General features: G+C 50.7%; 1 protein-coding gene across 2 annotated transcripts; it reads left to right on the top strand.

Moving 5' to 3' along the window:
* The first annotated feature begins 421 nt into the window (after positions 1 to 421).
* Positions 422 to 18,748, top strand: HTR1D (5-hydroxytryptamine receptor 1D). 2 transcript variants are annotated; one of them, XM_041767055.1, is made up of 2 exons: positions 422 to 668; positions 16,906 to 18,748. In XM_041767055.1, the coding sequence occupies exon 2, from the start codon at positions 17,496 to 17,498 to the stop codon at positions 18,627 to 18,629; it is 1,134 nt and encodes a 377-aa protein (XP_041622989.1). In that variant the 5' UTR covers positions 422 to 668; positions 16,906 to 17,495; the 3' UTR covers positions 18,630 to 18,748. The 2 variants fall into 2 exon arrangements, with proteins under 2 accessions (XP_041622989.1, XP_041622990.1); XM_041767056.1 differs by lacking the exon at positions 422 to 668 and adding an exon at positions 8,227 to 8,362.
* Positions 18,749 to 19,562: the final 814 nt, after the last annotated feature.

Genomic DNA, 19,562 nt, shown 5'->3' on the forward strand with positions numbered 1-19,562 from the left:
TTCCCCACACTCTGCCCTCTTCCCTGCCTCTGCTCAGACGCCGCTTTCCCAGCGGGGCCGCCTCCTCTCTTCCCTTTCCGTGCTCTATTTTCTCCCACACCGTTTACTTCTGCAAGTATTTTATATGTTTTACTTATTGCATCCACGTAAGCTCCCTTGGGTCCACATCCCTTCTGTGCACCATGTCCCCAGGGCCTAGAACGCGCCTGATACACAGATCAACAGATATTTGTTAAACGAAAAAAAAAAAATCCAACTAGGGATGAATACTCGAGAGCAGGACGGACGGACGGACGGACGCAGGAGGCCGGGCTTCCGCCCCGGGTCTCGGGCTGGGCTGGGCGTGGCCCCCTCCCCCCGCCCCCCGCCCTCGCTGCGGACCCAGCGCACCTGCTCTCCTGCAGGTGCGTGCGCGGGGAGACCGGGGCTGGGCTCGGAGTCCCCCGCGCGGCCGGGACTGGGGGGGCCGAGTGGGGAGCGAGGCTCGCGGGGGAGGAGCTGCGGGAGGGCGGCGAGGAGGAGCGGCGCGCGCGGGAAGGGGAGCGCCGAGCGGGAGCCGCAGGGCGCGGGCCGGGCCGAGCCCCCGGGGCGGCGGAGACACGCGGCGCCGCGCGAGGAAGCAGGACCCCGGGGGCGGGCCCGGCTGCGCACCTCGCGGCCCGGAGCAGGTAAGCCTTCGGGGCCCAGTGCGGCCGCGGCGACGGGCCCGAGGGCGCTGGGGCGGGGAGGGGGCGCCGCGCCTCGGGGCCTCGGTGACCCGGGGCGGCCCCCTCGGCGCCTTCGGACGGGAGGCGCGCGCGCCTGGGAAGGGGGCCCCGGAGGACCAGCCCACCGCGGAGCTCGGAGCGGCAGCCCAGGCGGCGCCTGCAGACGGCGGCGGGGTCCCGGGCGCCCCCCTCCGGAGGGCGGGGGTCGCGTCCCGGGGCGACCTCCGGAGGGCGGGGGGCTGCGACGCCCCCGCGTGGCCCCGGGCGGCGGAGCGAAGCGGGGCGCTGCCCCCTGCCGGCCCGGTCGGGGCGCGCGCAGCGCGGGGCGGGCCCCATCCCGAGGGGGGCTGAGAGAGCCGCCAGGGTGGAGCTCGGGTTTCCAGACCCGAAGCCTGCGGCCCGGACTTGCTTTGTGACCTTGGGCAGGTCACTGCGTCTCTTCGAACTTGGGTTGGCTCATCTACCAAGCGGAGGGGATACTTCTCCCACCCTACAAGATCCGTGGGAATAAGTAAGATGCTGTAAGGATGCCTTAAAAAAAAAAACAACAACTGTAAAGTTCTGTGCAAATCCCAGCTGATCAGGTAATGTCAGAACTGGAAGGGCGCTAGGAAATCTGCTTTGGCGCAGATGGGGAGAGTGGAGAAAAGATCCTGCCCAAAGTCGCATTGCTTGTAAGGGAATGTAAGACTAAAGCCCCCTGCCTCACCAGCTCTGGGCAAGTTCAAACATTGAGAGCAGGTGCTCTCCATCAGATCGGCTGCACAGCAAAGCCGGGCTTGGCTACTTACCAGCTCCTGACTGACCTTGGGAAAGCCCTAACCTCTCCAGCAGTGGTTTTCTCCTATGTGAAGTGGGTTAAGAATGCAGCCTTGCAGGCTTGCGGTACAAATCCAAGGTGGTCATTGCTCAGCACAGCACCTGGCCACAAGCAACAGCTGTCATTAGTGGTAACCATCGTTCTGGTTAGTTGGAGTCACCTCTCAATCTCTTTCTTGGAATTGGCGCCCAGTGTTTTCTAATTGAGCACACGCCATGGGTCTGTGCGCATCTCTGGACTACACAGCCACCGGCCAGGGTCTTAGCCTTCCTCACAGAGACATGGAGGGACCCTTTACCGACAGCAGTGAGCAGGGTCACTGGGGCAGCTGAGGCTTCTCCAGCCTTTGGTCCTGTCCAGCGAGTGGGGAGAAATGGGTGGTCTTTATCGTGGAGGCATCCTGGAAGCCAGGACCTAGAGGGTGGCCTAGAAGGGAGGGGCTGGCCAGCAGGACATGACTGGGAGGGCCTCTCCTCCCCATGGTGCCTAGTACAGGCCCAGAAATACAAAGGTGCCTTCTCAGAGTTTGTCAGGTACATGACGGATCATGAGAGTGAGCGTACCGGGTCATCCCTTCTCTCCTAGGCCGCAGATGGATGACAGTTCTCGGCGAAGTGAGGGGGCTGTGACCAGAAATACATTCCCAGAGCTGGGAGTTCTGAGACCAGAGTGGTTCCTCTCATTGCAGCTGGCACAGGGTCTGCCAAGGTCACCAGTGTCCTCCAGCAAGCTGAATTCTGCGGACATGCTTCAGTCTTTAACTTTCTCAGCAGCAGATGACACTGCTGACCACTCCTGTCCTCTGGACACTCTCTCTTCTGGCTCTTGCAATTTAACACTGTCATATTTTCCCTCCTTATCTCTTGTTTTTTGCAGGTTTATCCTTTTTTTTTTTTTTAATTCAGAGTTGGGGGCGGGGGGGGGGGCAGAGGGAGAAGCAGGCTCCATGCAGGGAGCCCAACGTGGGACTCAATCCCGGGTCTCCAGGATCACAGCCCGGGCTGCAGGCGGCGCTAAACCGCTGTGCCACCCGGGCTGCCCTTTATCCTCCTTTCTGCAGCCATTCGCTGCTCTGCTGCCCCAGGCCTTCTGCTCTGCTCGTATTAGACACTCTCCCTGGGTGATCTCATCCACCCCGTTGGCTTTAGTTACCACCTCTGTGCATGTGACTCATAAAGGTTTGTCTCCAGCTCAGATCCCTCTCCAGCCTGTAGATCCATCTAGGTATTGTCAGCCCTGCATTGTTCCGGACACTGGGGATATAACGATGAGCTAGACGGAAGGTGTGTTTTGGGACCGGGTAGGGAGAGACAAGCAGTAGATGAGCAGAAAATATCAGATAGAGTTAAGTGCTAAAATGAGCATAAAGCAGGGTGATAGGATAGAGAATGAGAGCTTGCTTTATTATATAGGCTGGTCAAAGCTCTGCCAAGGAGGTGATAGTTAAGCGTGGGGTGGGCAGCTGGTAGGAGTCAGAAAGGTGGCTTGGGGGACAGACGGTGTAGGGCTTTGTAGGCTATGGTGAGGACTTCAGATTGTGTTCTGATATGGGAGCCATTGGAGAGTTTCAAACTGGAGAGAGCAAATGCTGTTATTTCTCCAGGGCTCATCGGAGCCTTAGAAAGGAGTTTGTCTGTACTGGTTGCAAGCCTGCTGTGCCATGGTCACTGAGTGCGGGGGAAACAGCTCTTCAAAGAGCTTCCAGGCACAGACAGTGAGAGGCACAGATGAGCCTGGAGTCAGGAGAGAGATTAAAGGAGGGAGGTTCTGCATCTGGTTGGCCGGAAAGGACTTCCCGGAGGAGGTGGCTTTTGAGAAGGGCCTCAGAGAACAGAGTGTGTGAAGGGGAAAGATCCCTCTTCCAGGCAGAGGGAAGTCAGCCTGAACCAAGTTGGAAATGCCCCAAATGTGTGTAGGGAAGTCAGAGGAGAGGAGACAGGACCTGTAGGGAACAAGAAGAGGGCAGTCTAGGGAGGAAGTCTGGGCTGTTCAGAGCAAGACCCTGGGTCTGGCCATGTATGTGCTGTGTGACCTTGAGCAGGTTGCATTCCCGTTCTGAGCCTCAGCTGCTCTTGCATAAAAAGAGAAGTTAGTGGTTAAATGCTGGGGAAGAGAGGGGAGAGAGAGGATGCCAAATGCTGGGGAAGGGGTGACTGGGAACAGAATCATGCCTGCCAAGAAGAAAACAGGGAGGGCTGGAGTGGATGAGGAAGATGGTGGTCGTATTGAGTTTGGGACCTCCCCAACTGCCATGAGTGCAGGAAGGAGTGGACAGATTTCAGCAAAGAGGGGACAGTTGAATTGGATCCTGGGAGTGAAGTTGCAGTTGGATGGGTGGATGGGGTGAATGAGGGGTACCCCACACAGAGGGTGCTGGGCTTTATGACATGTGTATACTACTCCCTCCTCTTCCAAAAATCCAGCCCACGGGGGAGACAGGCAATCAGTAAGTGAGCCGAGTGGGTGGGGAGGAGGGAGTGATCAGTTCCATCTCGGGGGTCCAGAGAAACCTCCAGAGAAGGTGGAGGAGGTGAGAGGAAGGGTGTTTCAGATAGGGGGACTGGCCTGTGCGCAGGCTCCGAGCAGTGAGAGAACTACAGTGTTCTTGCAGGAGGAGCCTCAGCCACGCTGGGGGTGGGGTCTTGTGCTGAGTGCGGACGAGGTGGGGAACGGGCTGGACCTGGCATTCTCTGGAGGGTGTAAGCAACAGGAAGAGAAGAAAGAGGAGTCGGGGCGCAGGGAAGGAAAAGTTCTCCAAGGAGTCTTCAGTCTGTGGAATCGGTGTCATCGGCCCCAACTCCTCTGCACTGGCTGATGGCATTTGTCCTCCAGCATTCTGCTTCAGGGCCACTTTCAGAAGGGGTCTCAGGGTCGCAGCAGATTATCTGTCTCTCCTACGTTCCCACTGCCCCCTTCATGCTCCGATGTCATCCTCCTCATTGTGTGGGCCCAGGTGCCAGGAGGGCTTCCCCTGGGGGCGCCGGAAGTCTTCCCAGGGGCAGGGTCTATACGCGTGTTGCTTACACCAACACGTGGTAAGGCTTTAAGTGAGCCGCTATCGAATAGATGAAGAAACGGGCTCAGAGAGGTTGAGAAACTTGCCCCAAGTCACCGAGCTGGTAAGTGGCAGAGCTGGGAAGCAAATTCAGCCTACCTGACTCGAAAGCTTATGCTTGTCACACAGCTGGATTGTGCCTCCCAGCACGGCGAGCAGATGGCGAACAGCAGGTTTAGCTCCTGTAAGCACTGAAAAACCCAGTGTTTCGTTTTTAGGAAATGAATTCCTGTTGTTCCTACCTTGTTTATCCAGCCTGGAGAAGGTGCCTCTCGCTTGCCCTGAAAGTGGTTTCATTCCATCAGCTCAAGTGCCCTCTGGGGACCCAGATGTGCAGCACGGGGGAGTGGAGGGTGTGAGGGCAGCAGGGTGAGCTCCAGGACCTGGGGATGCAGCCCTAAAGGCTTCTGGCAGAGTGAGGTCTGCCCCGCCAGCCTGCTCCGACAATTACTCCCCTGGTAGGGCAACTGAGGCTGAGGTGACAGGGACGTTTGATGCCAAAACATTTGGTGTGGAACAGGCACGAGAGCCCCTGGTACTTCCGTCCCTAGTCTCAAGTTCCTGCTGCAAACGAGAGGCAGCAGGGGGAGCATTGATGGGAGTCTGAAGACTTGGTCTCTGCCTGTAACTCACTGTGTGCCCTTGGGCAAGTGTCTTGTCCTCTCTGGGCCTCTCTCCCCATCATCACCATCTGAGTTGGACTAAAGGATTCCTGAGTCTTTCCCGCTCTGACCTTCCTTTTTTTTTTTTTTAAGATTTTATTTATTTATTCATTCATGAGAGACACAGGGAGAGAGGCAGAGACACAGGCAGAGGGAGAAGCAGGCTCCATGCAGGGAGCCCGATGTGGGACTCAATCCTGGGACTCCAGGATCATGCCCTGAGCTGAAGGCAGACGCCCAACCAGTGAGCCACCCAGGTGTCCCACACTCAGGTCCTTCTTAAGTCCTAGAGCTGACATTACTACTGTCCCTTGCACAGCTCATTGTGGTGCATGGAGCAGCCACATCATCTGGGAAGAATGCTGAATCTCAGGTCCCCTTCTGGTCCCACGGAATCAGAACCTGCACGTTCATAAGATCCGTAGGTAGCCCGTGTGCTCATCCCAGTGTGAGGTGTGCTATGGTGAGTGGCTGCCCTGCCCTCCCTCTGGGCTGTGCGGAGAAGGCAGGTGGAGGATTGCATGCTGTGTCGGCTGGAGGGAGAGCTCCTGCATGCTCCCGGGGTGGGGGGCTGGAGGGGGGCAGAGGCCCCTTCAGGTGGGAGTGATGGAGCCTGGCACAGAACAGGTCCCCCGCAAAGGATTTGTGAGTGTGTGCAGGCTCGTGTGGGGTATTTGTGCAGTGAGGAAAGGAACTGACTCACCTTTCCGGAGCGGTGTGGCAGGGGAGGCGAGCAAGCGGGCTCCTCTCCTAGGTCTGCAGGGCCTTAGACAAGCCGCGTCTCTGAGCTGCAGTTCTCTGCCCTGGGAAATGGAAATAATGCCAGTAGAATTGACTTCAGAGGTTGGGATCAGCCTTAAAATGAGTTGATAAAGGAGAAATGTTTAAAATAGTGCCTGGCACACATAGTAAGTTCATAATAGCACCTCCTGTTGCTTTGCTACCACTGCCGTTCCAGCCCCTGTGTGCATATAGCGCCCTGCACTGTGTCCCAAGCCTGCCCCTGGATGGCCGGAGTTCCCCGAGGACAGAGTCCCCAAAGTGACCCGTAGGGGGCGACCTCACCCCTGTTGAGAACCACTGGTTCCAGAGCATCGTCATCCAATAGAAATAGAAAGCAAGCCACAAAGGTAATTTCAGATTTAGAAAATTTAGAGGTAGCTATGTAAAAAAATAAAAATAAAAAAAAGAAAAGAAAAAAAAGTGAAGTAAGTTTTACTTATATTTTATTTACAGGATACCCAAAATATTATCAAGTAACTGATATAAAAAATTATTAGATATTTTACATTCTTTTTAAAACTCTTTGAAACAGTGTGTTTTACACTCCAGCACATCTCTGTGGCCACATTTAAAGCCCTCAATGGCCATATGTGGCCATGGAGTGGCTATGCCAGGGTTTCTCAGCACTGGCTCTCAATCCCAACTGTGTCACGTATTACCTGTGTGGCCTTGGGCTAGTCATTTCACCTCTCTGGATCTCAGTTTTATCATCTGTAAAATGGGAATACTAACTCTGCCCCCAGGCAGTGGTATTAGAAGTACATGGTGAGAGGTTTTTAAAAAATTTTTTAAAAAGATTTTATTTATTTATTCATGAGAGACACACAGAGGCAGAGACATAGGCAATGGGGGAGTAGGCTCCCTGCAGGAAGCCTGTTGTGGGACTCGATCCCAGGACCCTGGGATCACGACCTGAGCCAAAGGTAGACGCCCAGGTGCCCCACATGGGGAGAGTTTAAAACCCCTCTGCCCTCTTTCCCACAAGCATGGGAGAAAATCCAGGGAGTTGTCAACCACAATGGCAAGAGCCTTTATGCAACACGTTTATTTGGTCATTCAAGGTGGTCCCTTCCCTACTGAAGGCTGATAATAACTCAGTGCAAAGCTGTAAGAAGGAAGGGGTTGCATTCTCAGACTTCCCTAGCTGTTGCAAAGGTCTGGAAAACAGGCTCCACCTGTCTTGGATTTTTGTTTAAAGATAATCAGATTGTCAGTGATAAAGATAACCAGGGATCAGCCAGGCCAGGGGTTCTCATTCCCCTGGAAGCATGTAGGGAGCTTTGAAAATTTACGGTGCCTGAGCTCTACCCCTTGGGGGCTGAGGTCTGGACATTTGTATTTTTTAAACAATATTTGTATGTTTTTAAAGCTCCCCCAGGAGATTCTCACAGCCAGAAAATCTCTGATCTGGTCCAAACTTTGCAGTTTCAGGATGGAGAAACCGAGGCCCAGAGCAGGAACTGACTTACCTGAGGCCACGGAGAGTTCATGGCAGAACCAAGCAAAAGATCAAAGCTCCCGCTTCTCAGGCCAGGCTTTGTTCTCAGAGCCCATCCTCAGCAGTTCCGGGAGACTTTCATAACCAGGTGCTGATCTCTTGCTCTGGGCCAAGTGTCAGGGCTCTCGGGGTTAAATAAGACGTGGTCCCTGCACTCAAGGTCCAGTGATAGAGACAGTCCAGCGTGGTAAGAGCTGTGGTGGTAGGCATCCAGAAGCAGGGTATCTAATCGAAGTGGAGCTGGGGGAAGGTTAGGGAAGGCTTCCTGGGGACGTGCCAGAGCTTAGTGCTGAAGTGTGACTTGGATTAGGCAACCAACCGGAGGGCCGAGTGGGGGATTCTTTCCAGGCAGAGGACACAAACAGGGACAGAGGTTCAGAGCAGAAAGCAGCATTGGAGCTCATGGCAGCAGGGTGCTGGCAGGGAAACTGGCAGATCTGTTGCTGGAGTGCGAAGGTCGCAGCCAGTGGGGTCAGGAGACGATGCTGGAAATGTAAATAAAGACCAGTTCACGAGGCTCCCTTAGACCAAGCTGGGACTGGATCCCAGGTGCCATGGGAGCCACTGGAGGATTGTAAGGGAGTGACATGGCTTTGGCCGGGGCAGTCGGCTGGAGTGAGGGCTCTGCTCCCTGTGTCTTTGCCCCCCTAGAGACCAGCGGGCTCGCCCATGCATGTGGCAGTGGCAGTGGCGGAGCGCAAGCAACCCGCACAGGCCCTTGAGGACTAAATCTGGAAGTGGCTCCCTGTCGCTTCTGTCTCGTGCTGTTGACCATAGCTAGTTCATGCTGAGCCCAGACTCAGAGGACAAGGAAATACACCCCTCCTTTTGACAGGGGTAAGTGGAGGCAGCACGGGGTAGTCAAAGCACCTGAGCTGAGCGCGGGTGCTGAACCTGCGGTGTGGTCTCAGACGAGACACCCACCCCGCTGGGTATCGACAATCTCAGCCGATTGGATCGGACCGCGTCGTTTAACGTGTTCCTTCTAAATCAGGTTTGCCAGGCAGGGACTGTTAATTATAACTAACTGTAACCGATGGATTGTTGACTGCGGCTGGGCTTTCTGTGCAGCTCACTTAAACATGACAGCAGCTTGAGGTCGGTGCTGTTACTGTCCACATTTTCTTTCTTTTTTTCCCCCCAAATTTTATTTTTAAGTAATTTCTACATTCACTGTGGGGCTCAAGCTCACACCCCAAGACCCAAGAGTCGCATGCTCCCCTGACTCAACCACCCAGGCACCCCAGATCTTATTTTTAAGCAATCTCTACACCCAGTGCGGGGCTCGAACTCACGACCCCAAGATGAAGAGTCGCACACTCCACCGACTGAGCCAGCCGGGCGCGCCCCTCCTCCCCATTTCCCACATGAGGAAACAGCTCTGAGGTCAAGTGACAAGCCCAGGGTTTCCCTTTGACCAGTAGAACTGGTGATAAAGGTTCTTAGGCCCTGAGGCACTTAACCACTCCTCCTTTGGGTAGACTGTTCACAAGAACAAAAGGGCCCCAAACACAAGCATACAGCCTGATGAACTCTCCCAAGGCGAACACGCCCAGCTCAAGAAATAGAACATGACCTTCACCCAGAAGCTGCTGTCAAGCTCCCTTCCAGTCACTGTACCCCCCTCCCCTCAAGGGCAACACCCTAGTATGACTTCCATCAGTATAGGTCAGTATTGACCGTTCTTGAACTTTATGACATTTGAGTCACACATGGTGTGTCATATGACTGCCTCTTCCATGTGGTCATGTGTAGCGGGAGCTGGTGTTCCTTCTCACCGATGTATAATATTCTACTTACGAACATGCCACAATTCATTTACACATTCTACTGTGATGTCTGGATAGTTTTCAGTTTGTGGTGGTTAAACAATGCCTGTATGAACAATTGTTGCACAAGTGTTTTGGTGGACATACATGCAGGTGTTTGTTGGTTATAGAGCTGGGAGTAGGAGGTTTTGGTCAGAGGTCTATTTTTTATTTTCTGTATTTCCCAGATTTTTTTTTTTTTTTTGGTATTCTCTCTTTTATTTTTTAAGATCTTATTTATTCATGAGAGACACACAGAGAGAAGCAGAGACACAGTCAGAGGGAGAAGCAGGCTCCCTGTGGGGAGCCCGACGTGGGACTCGATCCCCGGACTCTAGCGTGAGCCCTGGGCTGAAGGCAGATGCTCGACCACTGAGCCACCCAGGGATCCCCTCTCAGATTTTATAATTAGAGAAACAGGTGAAAGATGGATTCGCTTAAGATATTAATTATAGGTCAAGCCTTGCACTCAGATACACACACACACACATGTTAACACTTTTCTAGTTTTTTCCACATATATTATTTCATGTTCATGACACCCCCAAAAGATAAACTTGATACCCTGATTCTACAGAGGAGGAAACTGAGGCTGAGGGAGGTCCCCTGCCTTAGAGAGGAGATGGATAACAGCTGTGGATGTACTTTGTAAAATACAAAGCACTCTTTAGATTTGTAGAGAATGATTTCCCCATCCAGGGCTCACTCAGCCGTACCAAACAGCTTCTAGAGAAAGAACAGACAGGAATTTCTCTGTTATTTTTTTGTTTGTTTGTTTTTGTTTTGTTTTGTTTGTTTGTTTGTTTGTTTTAATCCTACTGCAGCAAATCTTTATCACAGGGCCTTGGGTTTTTTTTTTTTTCTTCTTCTTCTTCTAAAAGGATGAGACTGGCTTCTGAGGATACATTAAACCCATATATCCTCTTGGTTTCTGGCAATGTTTTATGACTCTGTTAAAAAAGATCCTTCAGGAAGAGGAGGTGACTGACCTTTCTGTAAACCAAATGAGCCCTGTGTAGGAAGCACTTGTTAAGAGGGCTGCAAAGAGCCCCTTCTGTGGACCAGCCACTGTCCAGGGATGGATCCTTCCCACTGAATACACAGAGCAGTTCTGGGAGAAAGGTGCTATTACCCCAATTTACAGATGAAGAAGAAAAACCCAGGAGGTGAAATGACTGGCCTCCACCCCACAGTGGGGATTGTTTGGGGGAAAAGAACTGGAAATCCTGTCTTATTACCACTCTTCAGGACCTGTTAGACTGTTTCTCAGTCCATTTGAACTGGCTCCACTAGGAAAAAAGGAGGAGCTGGTATAAATTCGTTTTCCTGGGTACAGAGGTTGCTCATGGACATCCCAAAATAGGAAGGAGTGCCATGTGGTCTAGAAGGTTCCTTACTCCTCTCTTGGTGGAGTGGCTCCCCTGTCTCTCTGCTCTTTTCTCTGTCTGCTCCCTTCTCCTGCCTCTCTCTGCAGACCCCTGTCTCTCTGCTCTTTTCTCTGTCTGCTCCCTTCTCCTGCCTCTCTCTGCAGACCTGTTTTCTTATTTACCAACTGGCTTTTTGGCTGCCCCCAAACTTGCCCTGGCTTTGGTCATGGCCATGGCGAGACTTCAGCCTCAGAATCCTTGGCTTGCAGGTTGCTCCTCCTCCATCGTCAATCTACCCAGCTGCTCACAGCCACCTTGCTAAATTCCCAGGAGAGAATCTGGTTGGCTTCTTTGGGGTCATGCATCCACCCTGGTCCAATTAGCTATGCTCAGAATTGAGATCGAGAATCTGCTTTTTCCCCTCCATCTTGCTGCAGAGATGCTAAAGCTGGGGGTGTATGGTGTGGCTCGGGTCTATGTGGTCTAGACTCTAGGGGAGACACTACTAGGCTGAGGGGAGTCCTTGCTCCTGCCTCGATGGCTCCTGGGAGTATGGTGGGCATGGCTGGTAGTTCTTACAGTGGCAGACATCACTCACTAAAATGGACAGTGGGGCAGCCCCGGTGGCGCAGCGGTTTAGCGCCGCCTGCAGCCCGGCGTGTGATCCTGGAGACCCGGGATCGAGTCCCACATCGGGCTTCCTGCATGGAGCCTGCTTCTCCCTCTCCCTGTGTCTCTGCCTCTCTCGCTCTCTCTGAATGAATAAATAAATAAATCTTTAAAAAAATAAAATAATAAAATGGACAGTGATGGGGGTTAGACAGCGGACAGAAGAGACTTTGTTGCCTACAGACTTGAATTTGATTGGACACATCATAGAGAAACCAGAAAAGTCATCATTTACTATGTCAGGTATTTAGATCCATATTCTTACCAGTTCTCCCCAAGCTTCTGTAGGGTATGGATTATCATGTCCATCACTGAGGCTGTGTAGGTCCAGAGAGCTTAAATGACTTGCCCAGTGGCCACAGCAAGAAAGTAGAGCAACAGGAATTGGAACTTGATCCTCCCTGACTTAAAATGTATGTTTTTGGGGGTGCCTGGGAGGCTCATTCAGTTAAGTGTCTGGCTCTTGATTTTGGCTCAGGCCATGATCTCAGGGTCCTGGCATTGGGCTCCATGCTCAGCAGGGAGTCTGCTTGAATATTCTATCTCCCTCTCCCTCTGCCCCTCCCCTTGCTCATACTTGCTGTCTTTATCTCCCTCTCTCTCTCAAATAAATAAATCCTGTTTAAAATTTTTTATTTATTTTTAAAGATTTTATTTATTTATTCATGAGAGACACACAGAGAAAGGCAGAGACACAGGCAGAGGGAGAAGCAGGGAGCCCGATGTGGGACTCGATCCCAGGACCCCAGGATCATGCCCTGGGCAGAATGCAGGCGCCAAACCGCTGAGCCACCCAGGCGTCCCACATCTTTTTTTTTTTTTTTTAATTGTATGCTTTTAGCCACGGCCTGCCATCTCTATATCCTCATTACATTTGTCCAGGTCTCTACAATTAGTGCACATCACATACATGATCTTATTGGAAGGACTAAACATCCTTTGGGGGCAGCAAGTTATATTCCCATTTTATCAGAGAAGAAACTGAGGGTCAAAGAGAAGTTATGACTTGTCCTCAGTTATCTGCTGGTCCGTGACAGATCTGGGACCAGAACCCAAATCTTCTGGATTCAAATGTATCAACTAGTATTGCTGTATCCAAACATATCAGTGTTATTGCTGGTAGTATGGTTTTTTTTTTTAAAGATTTTATTTATTTAATCATGAGAGAGAGAGGCAGAGGCACAGGGAGAGGGAGAAGCAAGCTCCATGCAGGGAGCCCGACGTGGGACTTGATTCGGGGTCTCCAGGATCACACCCTGGGCTGCAGGCGGTGCTAAACTGCTGCGCCACCGGGGCTACCCTCTTTTTTTTTTTTTTTTTTAATGTACAAAATTGATTTTTTAAGCAAAAATAATTGCAAATATACCATACCCTACAAAATAGTGTATATGTAATATACGCACAGTTCAAAGAATAATAAACATCCATGTACCTCTCACCACCTTAAAAAATACATCATCACTGATACGGTTAAAACCCCTCCACAATCTAATTCCTGTGTTCTTTCCCCTCCGGAGGTGACTACAATCCTGGATTTTATACTTAATGTTTCCTTGCTTTTCCTTATGGGTTTGCCAATATATATTTATATCTCTAAACATTTTATTTAAAAAAAATTTTTTTAAATAAATATTTTATTTCTTCCTACGTGCTTCTGACTCTGATAGTAAGTGTTGTTTGTGAGAAGTACCCACTTTGATGCAAGCAGCTTTGGCTTACTCAGGTTTGCTTCAACTGTGTTGTGTTTGGACATTTGGGTGGTTTCTAGTTGTTTGTTTCTGACAATGCCACCGTGACCGTGCTCGTTCCTCTCTGCTGATGAACACAGAGTAGAGTTTCCCTGTGATGTATACCGGGGAGCAAAATGACTGGGCTATGAGGTAATCATTGCATCTTTAGCTTTAAGAGATAACATCAGATTGTTTGCTAAGGAGATTCCTCCGATTTACGCTCTGCTAGTGGTAGGCGACAATTCCTGCTGGTCCACACCCTACTGGATGACGTGACAATGGTCAGATTTAAGATGTTTTACTGTCTGCTGGGTGAATATGGTATCTCACTGTTGTGTTCATTTCTATTTTTGTTTTATTGTTTGAAGGGTGATAGGGGAGGGAGTTGCTTATAGAGCTCTAGTCTTTGTCTCCAAAGGTAGCTGGATTATGGGAAATCCCCCCAACTTCATTGAGGGTGGGGAAGGACAGCAGGCAGGAGAAGGGGGATGGATTCAGAATCATGTGGCTTCCCTCAAAATTCCAGCCCCGCATTCCTGACCAAGGCAAGCCACCCTGTCCTTCCCAAGATGTCACCCACCAACCTCCCAGGCCTTTCTGAGCCCACGCCTTTCACTGAGTGAGGTCATTGGAATGCCTGGAACCCAAGGGGGCAGCCGTATGGGTCTATGAGGCAAGCATAAGCCCTGCATGAGAAATGACTGCACCTAGTCTGTCTAGAAGGAAGAAAGCTCCACACAGTCCAACCCAACTTCACATTTCCAATGTGAACTCAAGTGATAGGAGAACTTCAGCCAGAGGCCTTTGAGGTGGAGTGAGAGGGTCAGAGAGGGCCTCATTTTCACAGATCACTGTGAGGCCCCAAACCAGTTTCACTCCTAGAAGCACATGTGCCTTGAGGCTCTTCTCCCTGTTCAATGCAGTGTGGAGGAGAACAGAGATTTCAGAAGTGGCTCTGGACCCAGTTTTTCCACTTCCAGCTGGGTGACTTTGGGCAGGTGATGTCCCCTCTCTGCTCATATGTAAGGTAGGGGCCAGATTGCCCACGTCACAGTGGGTGACTTGGCCCCAGGACTTGTAGGCCCTGTGAACACAGCAAGAGCTCTGTGAAATACATAATAATAATATCCTTTAAACTTTGGCAATGTCTTTTTGTGCAGATTAAGATTGGTTTTCTTGGGGCACCTGGGTGGCTCAGTGGGTTAGGCGTCTGACTTTCGATCTCAGCTCAGATCTCAATTTCAGGGTTGTGAGCTCAAGCCCCACACTGGGCTCCATGCTGGAGTAGGGCCTACATTAAAAAAACAAAACAGGGCAGCCTTGGTGACTCAGTGGTTTAGTGCCGCCTTCAGTCCAGGACGTGATTCTGGAGACCCGGGATCAAGTCCCATGTCAGGCCCCCTGCATGGAGCATGCTTCTCCCTCTGCCTGTGTCTCTGCCTCTCTCTCTCTCTCTGTGTCTCTCATGAATAAATAAATAAAAATATTTTTAAAAAACAGATTGTTTTTCTTAAACTGAGACTGCCTCTCCTCCCCTAGGAAGATTTTTTTTTATTTATTTAAATTTTTTGAAGATTTTTAAATTATTATTATTATTCATGAGCGACAGAGAGAGAAGCAGAAACACAGGCAGAGGGAGAAGCAGGCTCCATGCAGGGAGCCCAATATAAGACTTGATCCCAGGACCCTGGGATCACAACCTGAGCCAAAGGCAGATGCTCAAGAGCCACCCAGATGCCCTAGAAGATGTTTTTTGAAGATGAAGTCCCCACGGTTTGAGGAGTGGAAGAGAAACTATTGCATTGCAGTAGTTTAGGTTCTTAGTGATTTAAAAATCAGTCAATCAACAAACACAGACTGAACTTTTCTGACAAATCTGAGTCAAGTGTCAAGCTGTAGGGACAGGGAGTCAGATGGTAATGAGTCTTGACATCGCTCAGTTTTTACTGGGTTTCAAAGGCTGGCCTTGCCAGGAGCAATGGAAGCTCCACCGCAGCCCTGGGAGATAGGTAGGGGGCCACTGTTTTGATGACAAAATCTGAGACTCAGAAAGGGGTAAGGGACTTGTCCAAGGTCATACAGGAGGTCATACAGGAGGGTGGGGAGAGAATAGGGATTGGAACCCAGATTGTTCATCCGAGCCTCCCCTGTACCCACCTGCCTCCCACCTCTGGTGCCAGCCACCTCTTGAGCCTTCTCTGCTACCCAACCCTGGCTCTCTGGACCTTTGCTCTTGCCTTTCCAGCCATCAGGAGAGCCATCAGGAGTCCCTCCTTGACTATAGACCTCCTTGACCTTGACTATTGAAACCCCTCTTTTTTTTTTAAGATTTATTTATTCATTCATGAGAGACAGAGAGAGGGAGGCAAAGACATAGGCAAAGGGAGAAGCAGACTCCCCGCAGGGAGCCTGATGTGGGACTTGATCCTGGATCCTGGGATCATGCCCTGAGCCGAAGGCAGATGCTCAACTGCTGAGCCATCCAGGCATCCCTGAAACCATTCTTCTTAATGTAGCCACCCATTGAGGCAAAATGCGGCCCTTAAGAATGATGTTATGACTGATGGGACAAAGTTCAAAATATATTGAGTTGGAAAACGTACAAACTATGAAACAAATTCATACATAATCACATTTTAAAAGTGTGTATATATAAATCTGCCTGGCCAGTTCCGTCCCAGGGTCCTTGAAGCTATGTCTATTTTCCCTGTCAGGCTTTGAATGCTCTCATGGTGGAACCTGGAAGAAATCAAATGAATCATAGGGACTCCTGGTGGAGTTGTAGTATTCCATACGAGCCAGGGGAAGAATTGGTAGGGGTGTGGATGGGGCTAGGGGTCTTGGTACTCTTCTTGTCAACCCCATACTCCAGGAGCTGCCTTTGAGCCCCAGAGACTTCATCGGGTCTTCCAGAGATGGGCCTGACACAGAGTGCCCTCTGGTTTACCTTACCCCAATCATCTGTACCAGGGGCCCCAAGCTCCAAGAACCCCTTGGCTTGCCCATGTCTCAAATACTAAAACCCAGATTCAAGGTCAGGGGCATACAGAGGAGAAAATGAGCCTTCAAGGGTTTGGGTTTTTTTGTGTGTGTGATGAAATTACCAGTTTCCATTTCGAAAACCGAATATATTTTTCTGGATTTGAACTTTCATCATGAAAAATGTCTGGGGTTTTGATTTTTGCAATTAACTTCTCTGCCAACCAAAAGGTGTTTTTGGTTTTGCTTTTGTGTTTAAGAATCATGCATGCTCATTCTAGGAAATCTGGAAAATTTTTAGGAATAAAAGAAAAGTCACCTCCCCCTCCCCAATTCCTAGAGAAATATATTGTAAAAAAATTGGTATCTTTCCTGGTGACCCTTTTGTTTTTTTTCTTTTTTTCTGTGCATGGAGTTATTTTGTTTTCATTGTTGCTGAACAAATAGAATGATGGTTTCTGATTCATAATTAACAAAGCTGATTTCATGTATTTATAATAAGCCTGTGATGCTTCCAGCAGCTCTGCCCTCTCTGGGAATTGTGGGGGTGGGACACATTGCCCTCCCCTGTATTCTCCTGACACTTTGGACCATGCCAGCTTCACTGCGCCACTGCCAGCACTAAGCAGTATGCTTTTAAACTCACGGTTTGTCTTGAGTATCTAAATTGTCCTTCTAGAACCTAACTCTTTCCTTTTTTCTTTTTTAAGCCCCAGAGCTCTGAACATGTACCCTTCTGGATGAACCCACAGTGATCGGTTTGTTTTGCCTTCTCCTAGCTCATGCATACTTCAGGTCTTGGTAACCAGAATGTTTTGTCTGTTTAGGCTCGAAATGATCAGTGGGACAGGAACCAAAATTAAGTGCCTCATGATGTGTCAAGATGAACCTAGGAAAATGGTGAACTGTTGACTGGACTGCTTCTCTGAATCTGCCGGTACTTCTTTTTGTCCCTAGTTTTAAAAGTTCCCCAGAGGAAATCTGAAACCCAGACTCTTCTCAGAATAGGATGGGGGGAATTCTAAAGTTCTCATTAAACACATTTATCCCTCAAGCTTTGGAAGGAGCCAAAAAATGCCAAAAGCGAGAATCCCAAAGCACTGCCCACGCTGGTGTGATATCCTGGTAGATGTCTAACAAATTCAGCATGTGTCCCCTGGGCTTGAACATTTGCTGGGCAAAGGTCCAGAATAGTGAGACATCTTGGGATTCATCTGGTTTAGGAAAGACTTTTAACTACCAGCTGTCACCTCACTGTTCTTCAAATAGTCAAGTCTTGAGGTCTTCTCAGTGTGGGCTGTTCTGAGGGAGGGCCCCCCACCAGCATGAAGCAGAAGGATGACCTCGTCCCGTAGGCAGGACAACTGCAAAGAGAGCTGCGTGTGTCCAAGTCTGTGGGAAGAGAGAGCCACCTAGAATGTCCCCGCCGAACCAGTCACTGGAAGGCCTTCTCCAGGAGGCCTCCAACAGATCCCTGAATGCTACGGAAACCCCAGAGGCCTGGGATCCAGAGACCCTCCAGGCCCTCAAGATCTCTCTCACTCTGCTCCTCTCCATCATCACGATGGCCACAGCCCTCTCGAATGCCTTTGTGCTCACCACCATCTTCCTCACCAGGAAGCTCCACACCCCGGCTAACTATCTCATTGGCTCCCTGGCCATGACTGACCTCTTAGTGTCCATCTTGGTCATGCCCATCAGCATCGCCTATACCACCACCCGCACCTGGAGCTTTGGCCAAATCCTGTGTGACATCTGGCTGTCTTCTGACATCACATGCTGCACGGCCTCCATCCTGCATCTCTGTGTCATCGCTCTGGACAGGTACTGGGCCATCACCGATGCCCTGGAGTATAGTAAGCGCCGCACAGCGGGCCGGGCAGCTGTCATGATCGCCACCGTCTGGGTCATCTCCATCTGCATCTCCATCCCTCCGCTCTTCTGGCGGCAGGCCAAAGCTCAGGAGGAGATGTCGGACTGCCTGGTGAACACATCTCAGATCTCCTACACCATCTACTCCACGTGCGGGGCCTTCTACATCCCGTCCGTGCTGCTCATCATCCTCTATGGCCGCATCTACGCGGCTGCCCGGAACCGCATCCTGAATCCGCCTTCGCTGTATGGGAAGCGCTTCACCACAGCGCAGCTCATCACGGGCTCCGCGGGGTCCTCGCTCTGCTCCCTGAGCCCCAGCCTCCAAGAGGGGCGCTCGCATGCGGCCGGCCCCCCTCTCTTTTTCAACCACGTGCAAGTCAAGCTGGCCGAGGGTGTCCTGGAGCGCAAGAGGATTTCCGCGGCCCGAGAAAGAAAAGCCACCAAAACCCTGGGGATCATCCTGGGGGCCTTTATCGTCTGCTGGCTGCCCTTCTTTGTTGCATCTCTGGTCCTCCCCATCTGCCGGGCCTCCTGCTGGCTCCACCCAGCCCTCTTTGACTTCTTCACCTGGCTAGGCTATCTCAACTCTCTCATCAATCCAATAATATACACTGTGTTTAACGAAGAGTTTCGGCAAGCGTTTCAGAGAGTTGTCCACGTCCGGAAAGCCTCCTAGTCTGAGTTGCTGGTGACTCTTGTCATCCGGTGTGTCCTGTAACCCAGCTGGAATTGTCTTGTTTCGTTTTCCTGAGATTTGGGTCAATCCTGATGATGTCTTGGGTTTTGGTTCCATCAATAGAATTGTTCAGTGAGTGTTCTTCCTGTTGTCTTCTTGACTTCTGGGGCCCCCCCCTCCAAGTGGGGCAACTTTGTGAAGGGGAACAAGATCGAAGATTTCCCTTTGCATACTATTTTCACGGCTCATCCCTGTTGGGAGAAATGTGATCCATGGGATTCCCCATTGATTTGGTTCAGACGGGGAAACTGACTCTGCAGAGACCCTAGGTTCAAATGGGAGGCTTTCTGGTCTACCCAGGTTTTGTATGGAGCTCAGAGGAGGAGGGTCTATGAGGTTAATGAATTGAGCTGAAAGAGAATTTGCAGTCAGGATGGAGGGCTCTCCGTTCCATGTGGCACCTTGATTAGAAAATAGCACGCAGATCAACTACCCCGTACCCTGGCTCCTTCCTCAGTGTCTCCGCATCACCTTAATGTTCTGAGTTAACACCTCCAATCACCCTCAATGATATAGATTGACAGGCTTTAGACCCACCAAGCTTTGGGTGGGAGACTGTTCTGAATTTTGTTTCATGAATTATTTTTTTTTATATCCTGTTCTCATCAGAGATCTTTTTCTTAAACATTTTGTTTATTTATTCATGAGAGACATAGAGAGAGAGGCAGAGATACAGGCAGAGGGAGAAGCAGGCTCCATGTAGGGAGCCCAATGCAGGACCCGATTCCAGGACTCCAGGATCACACCCTGGGCTGAAGGCAGGCACTAAACTGCTGAGCCACCCAGGGAATCCCCTCTCATCAGAGGTTTTTTTCTTCATCAGAGGTATTAAGATGTTGAGTCTTGTCAAATAAAAAGCATGAGACGTCATGG

The sequence above is a fragment of the Vulpes lagopus genome, chromosome 8 (assembly GCF_018345385.1).
Source record: "Vulpes lagopus strain Blue_001 chromosome 8, ASM1834538v1, whole genome shotgun sequence".
Lineage (NCBI taxonomy): Eukaryota > Metazoa > Chordata > Mammalia > Carnivora > Canidae > Vulpes > Vulpes lagopus.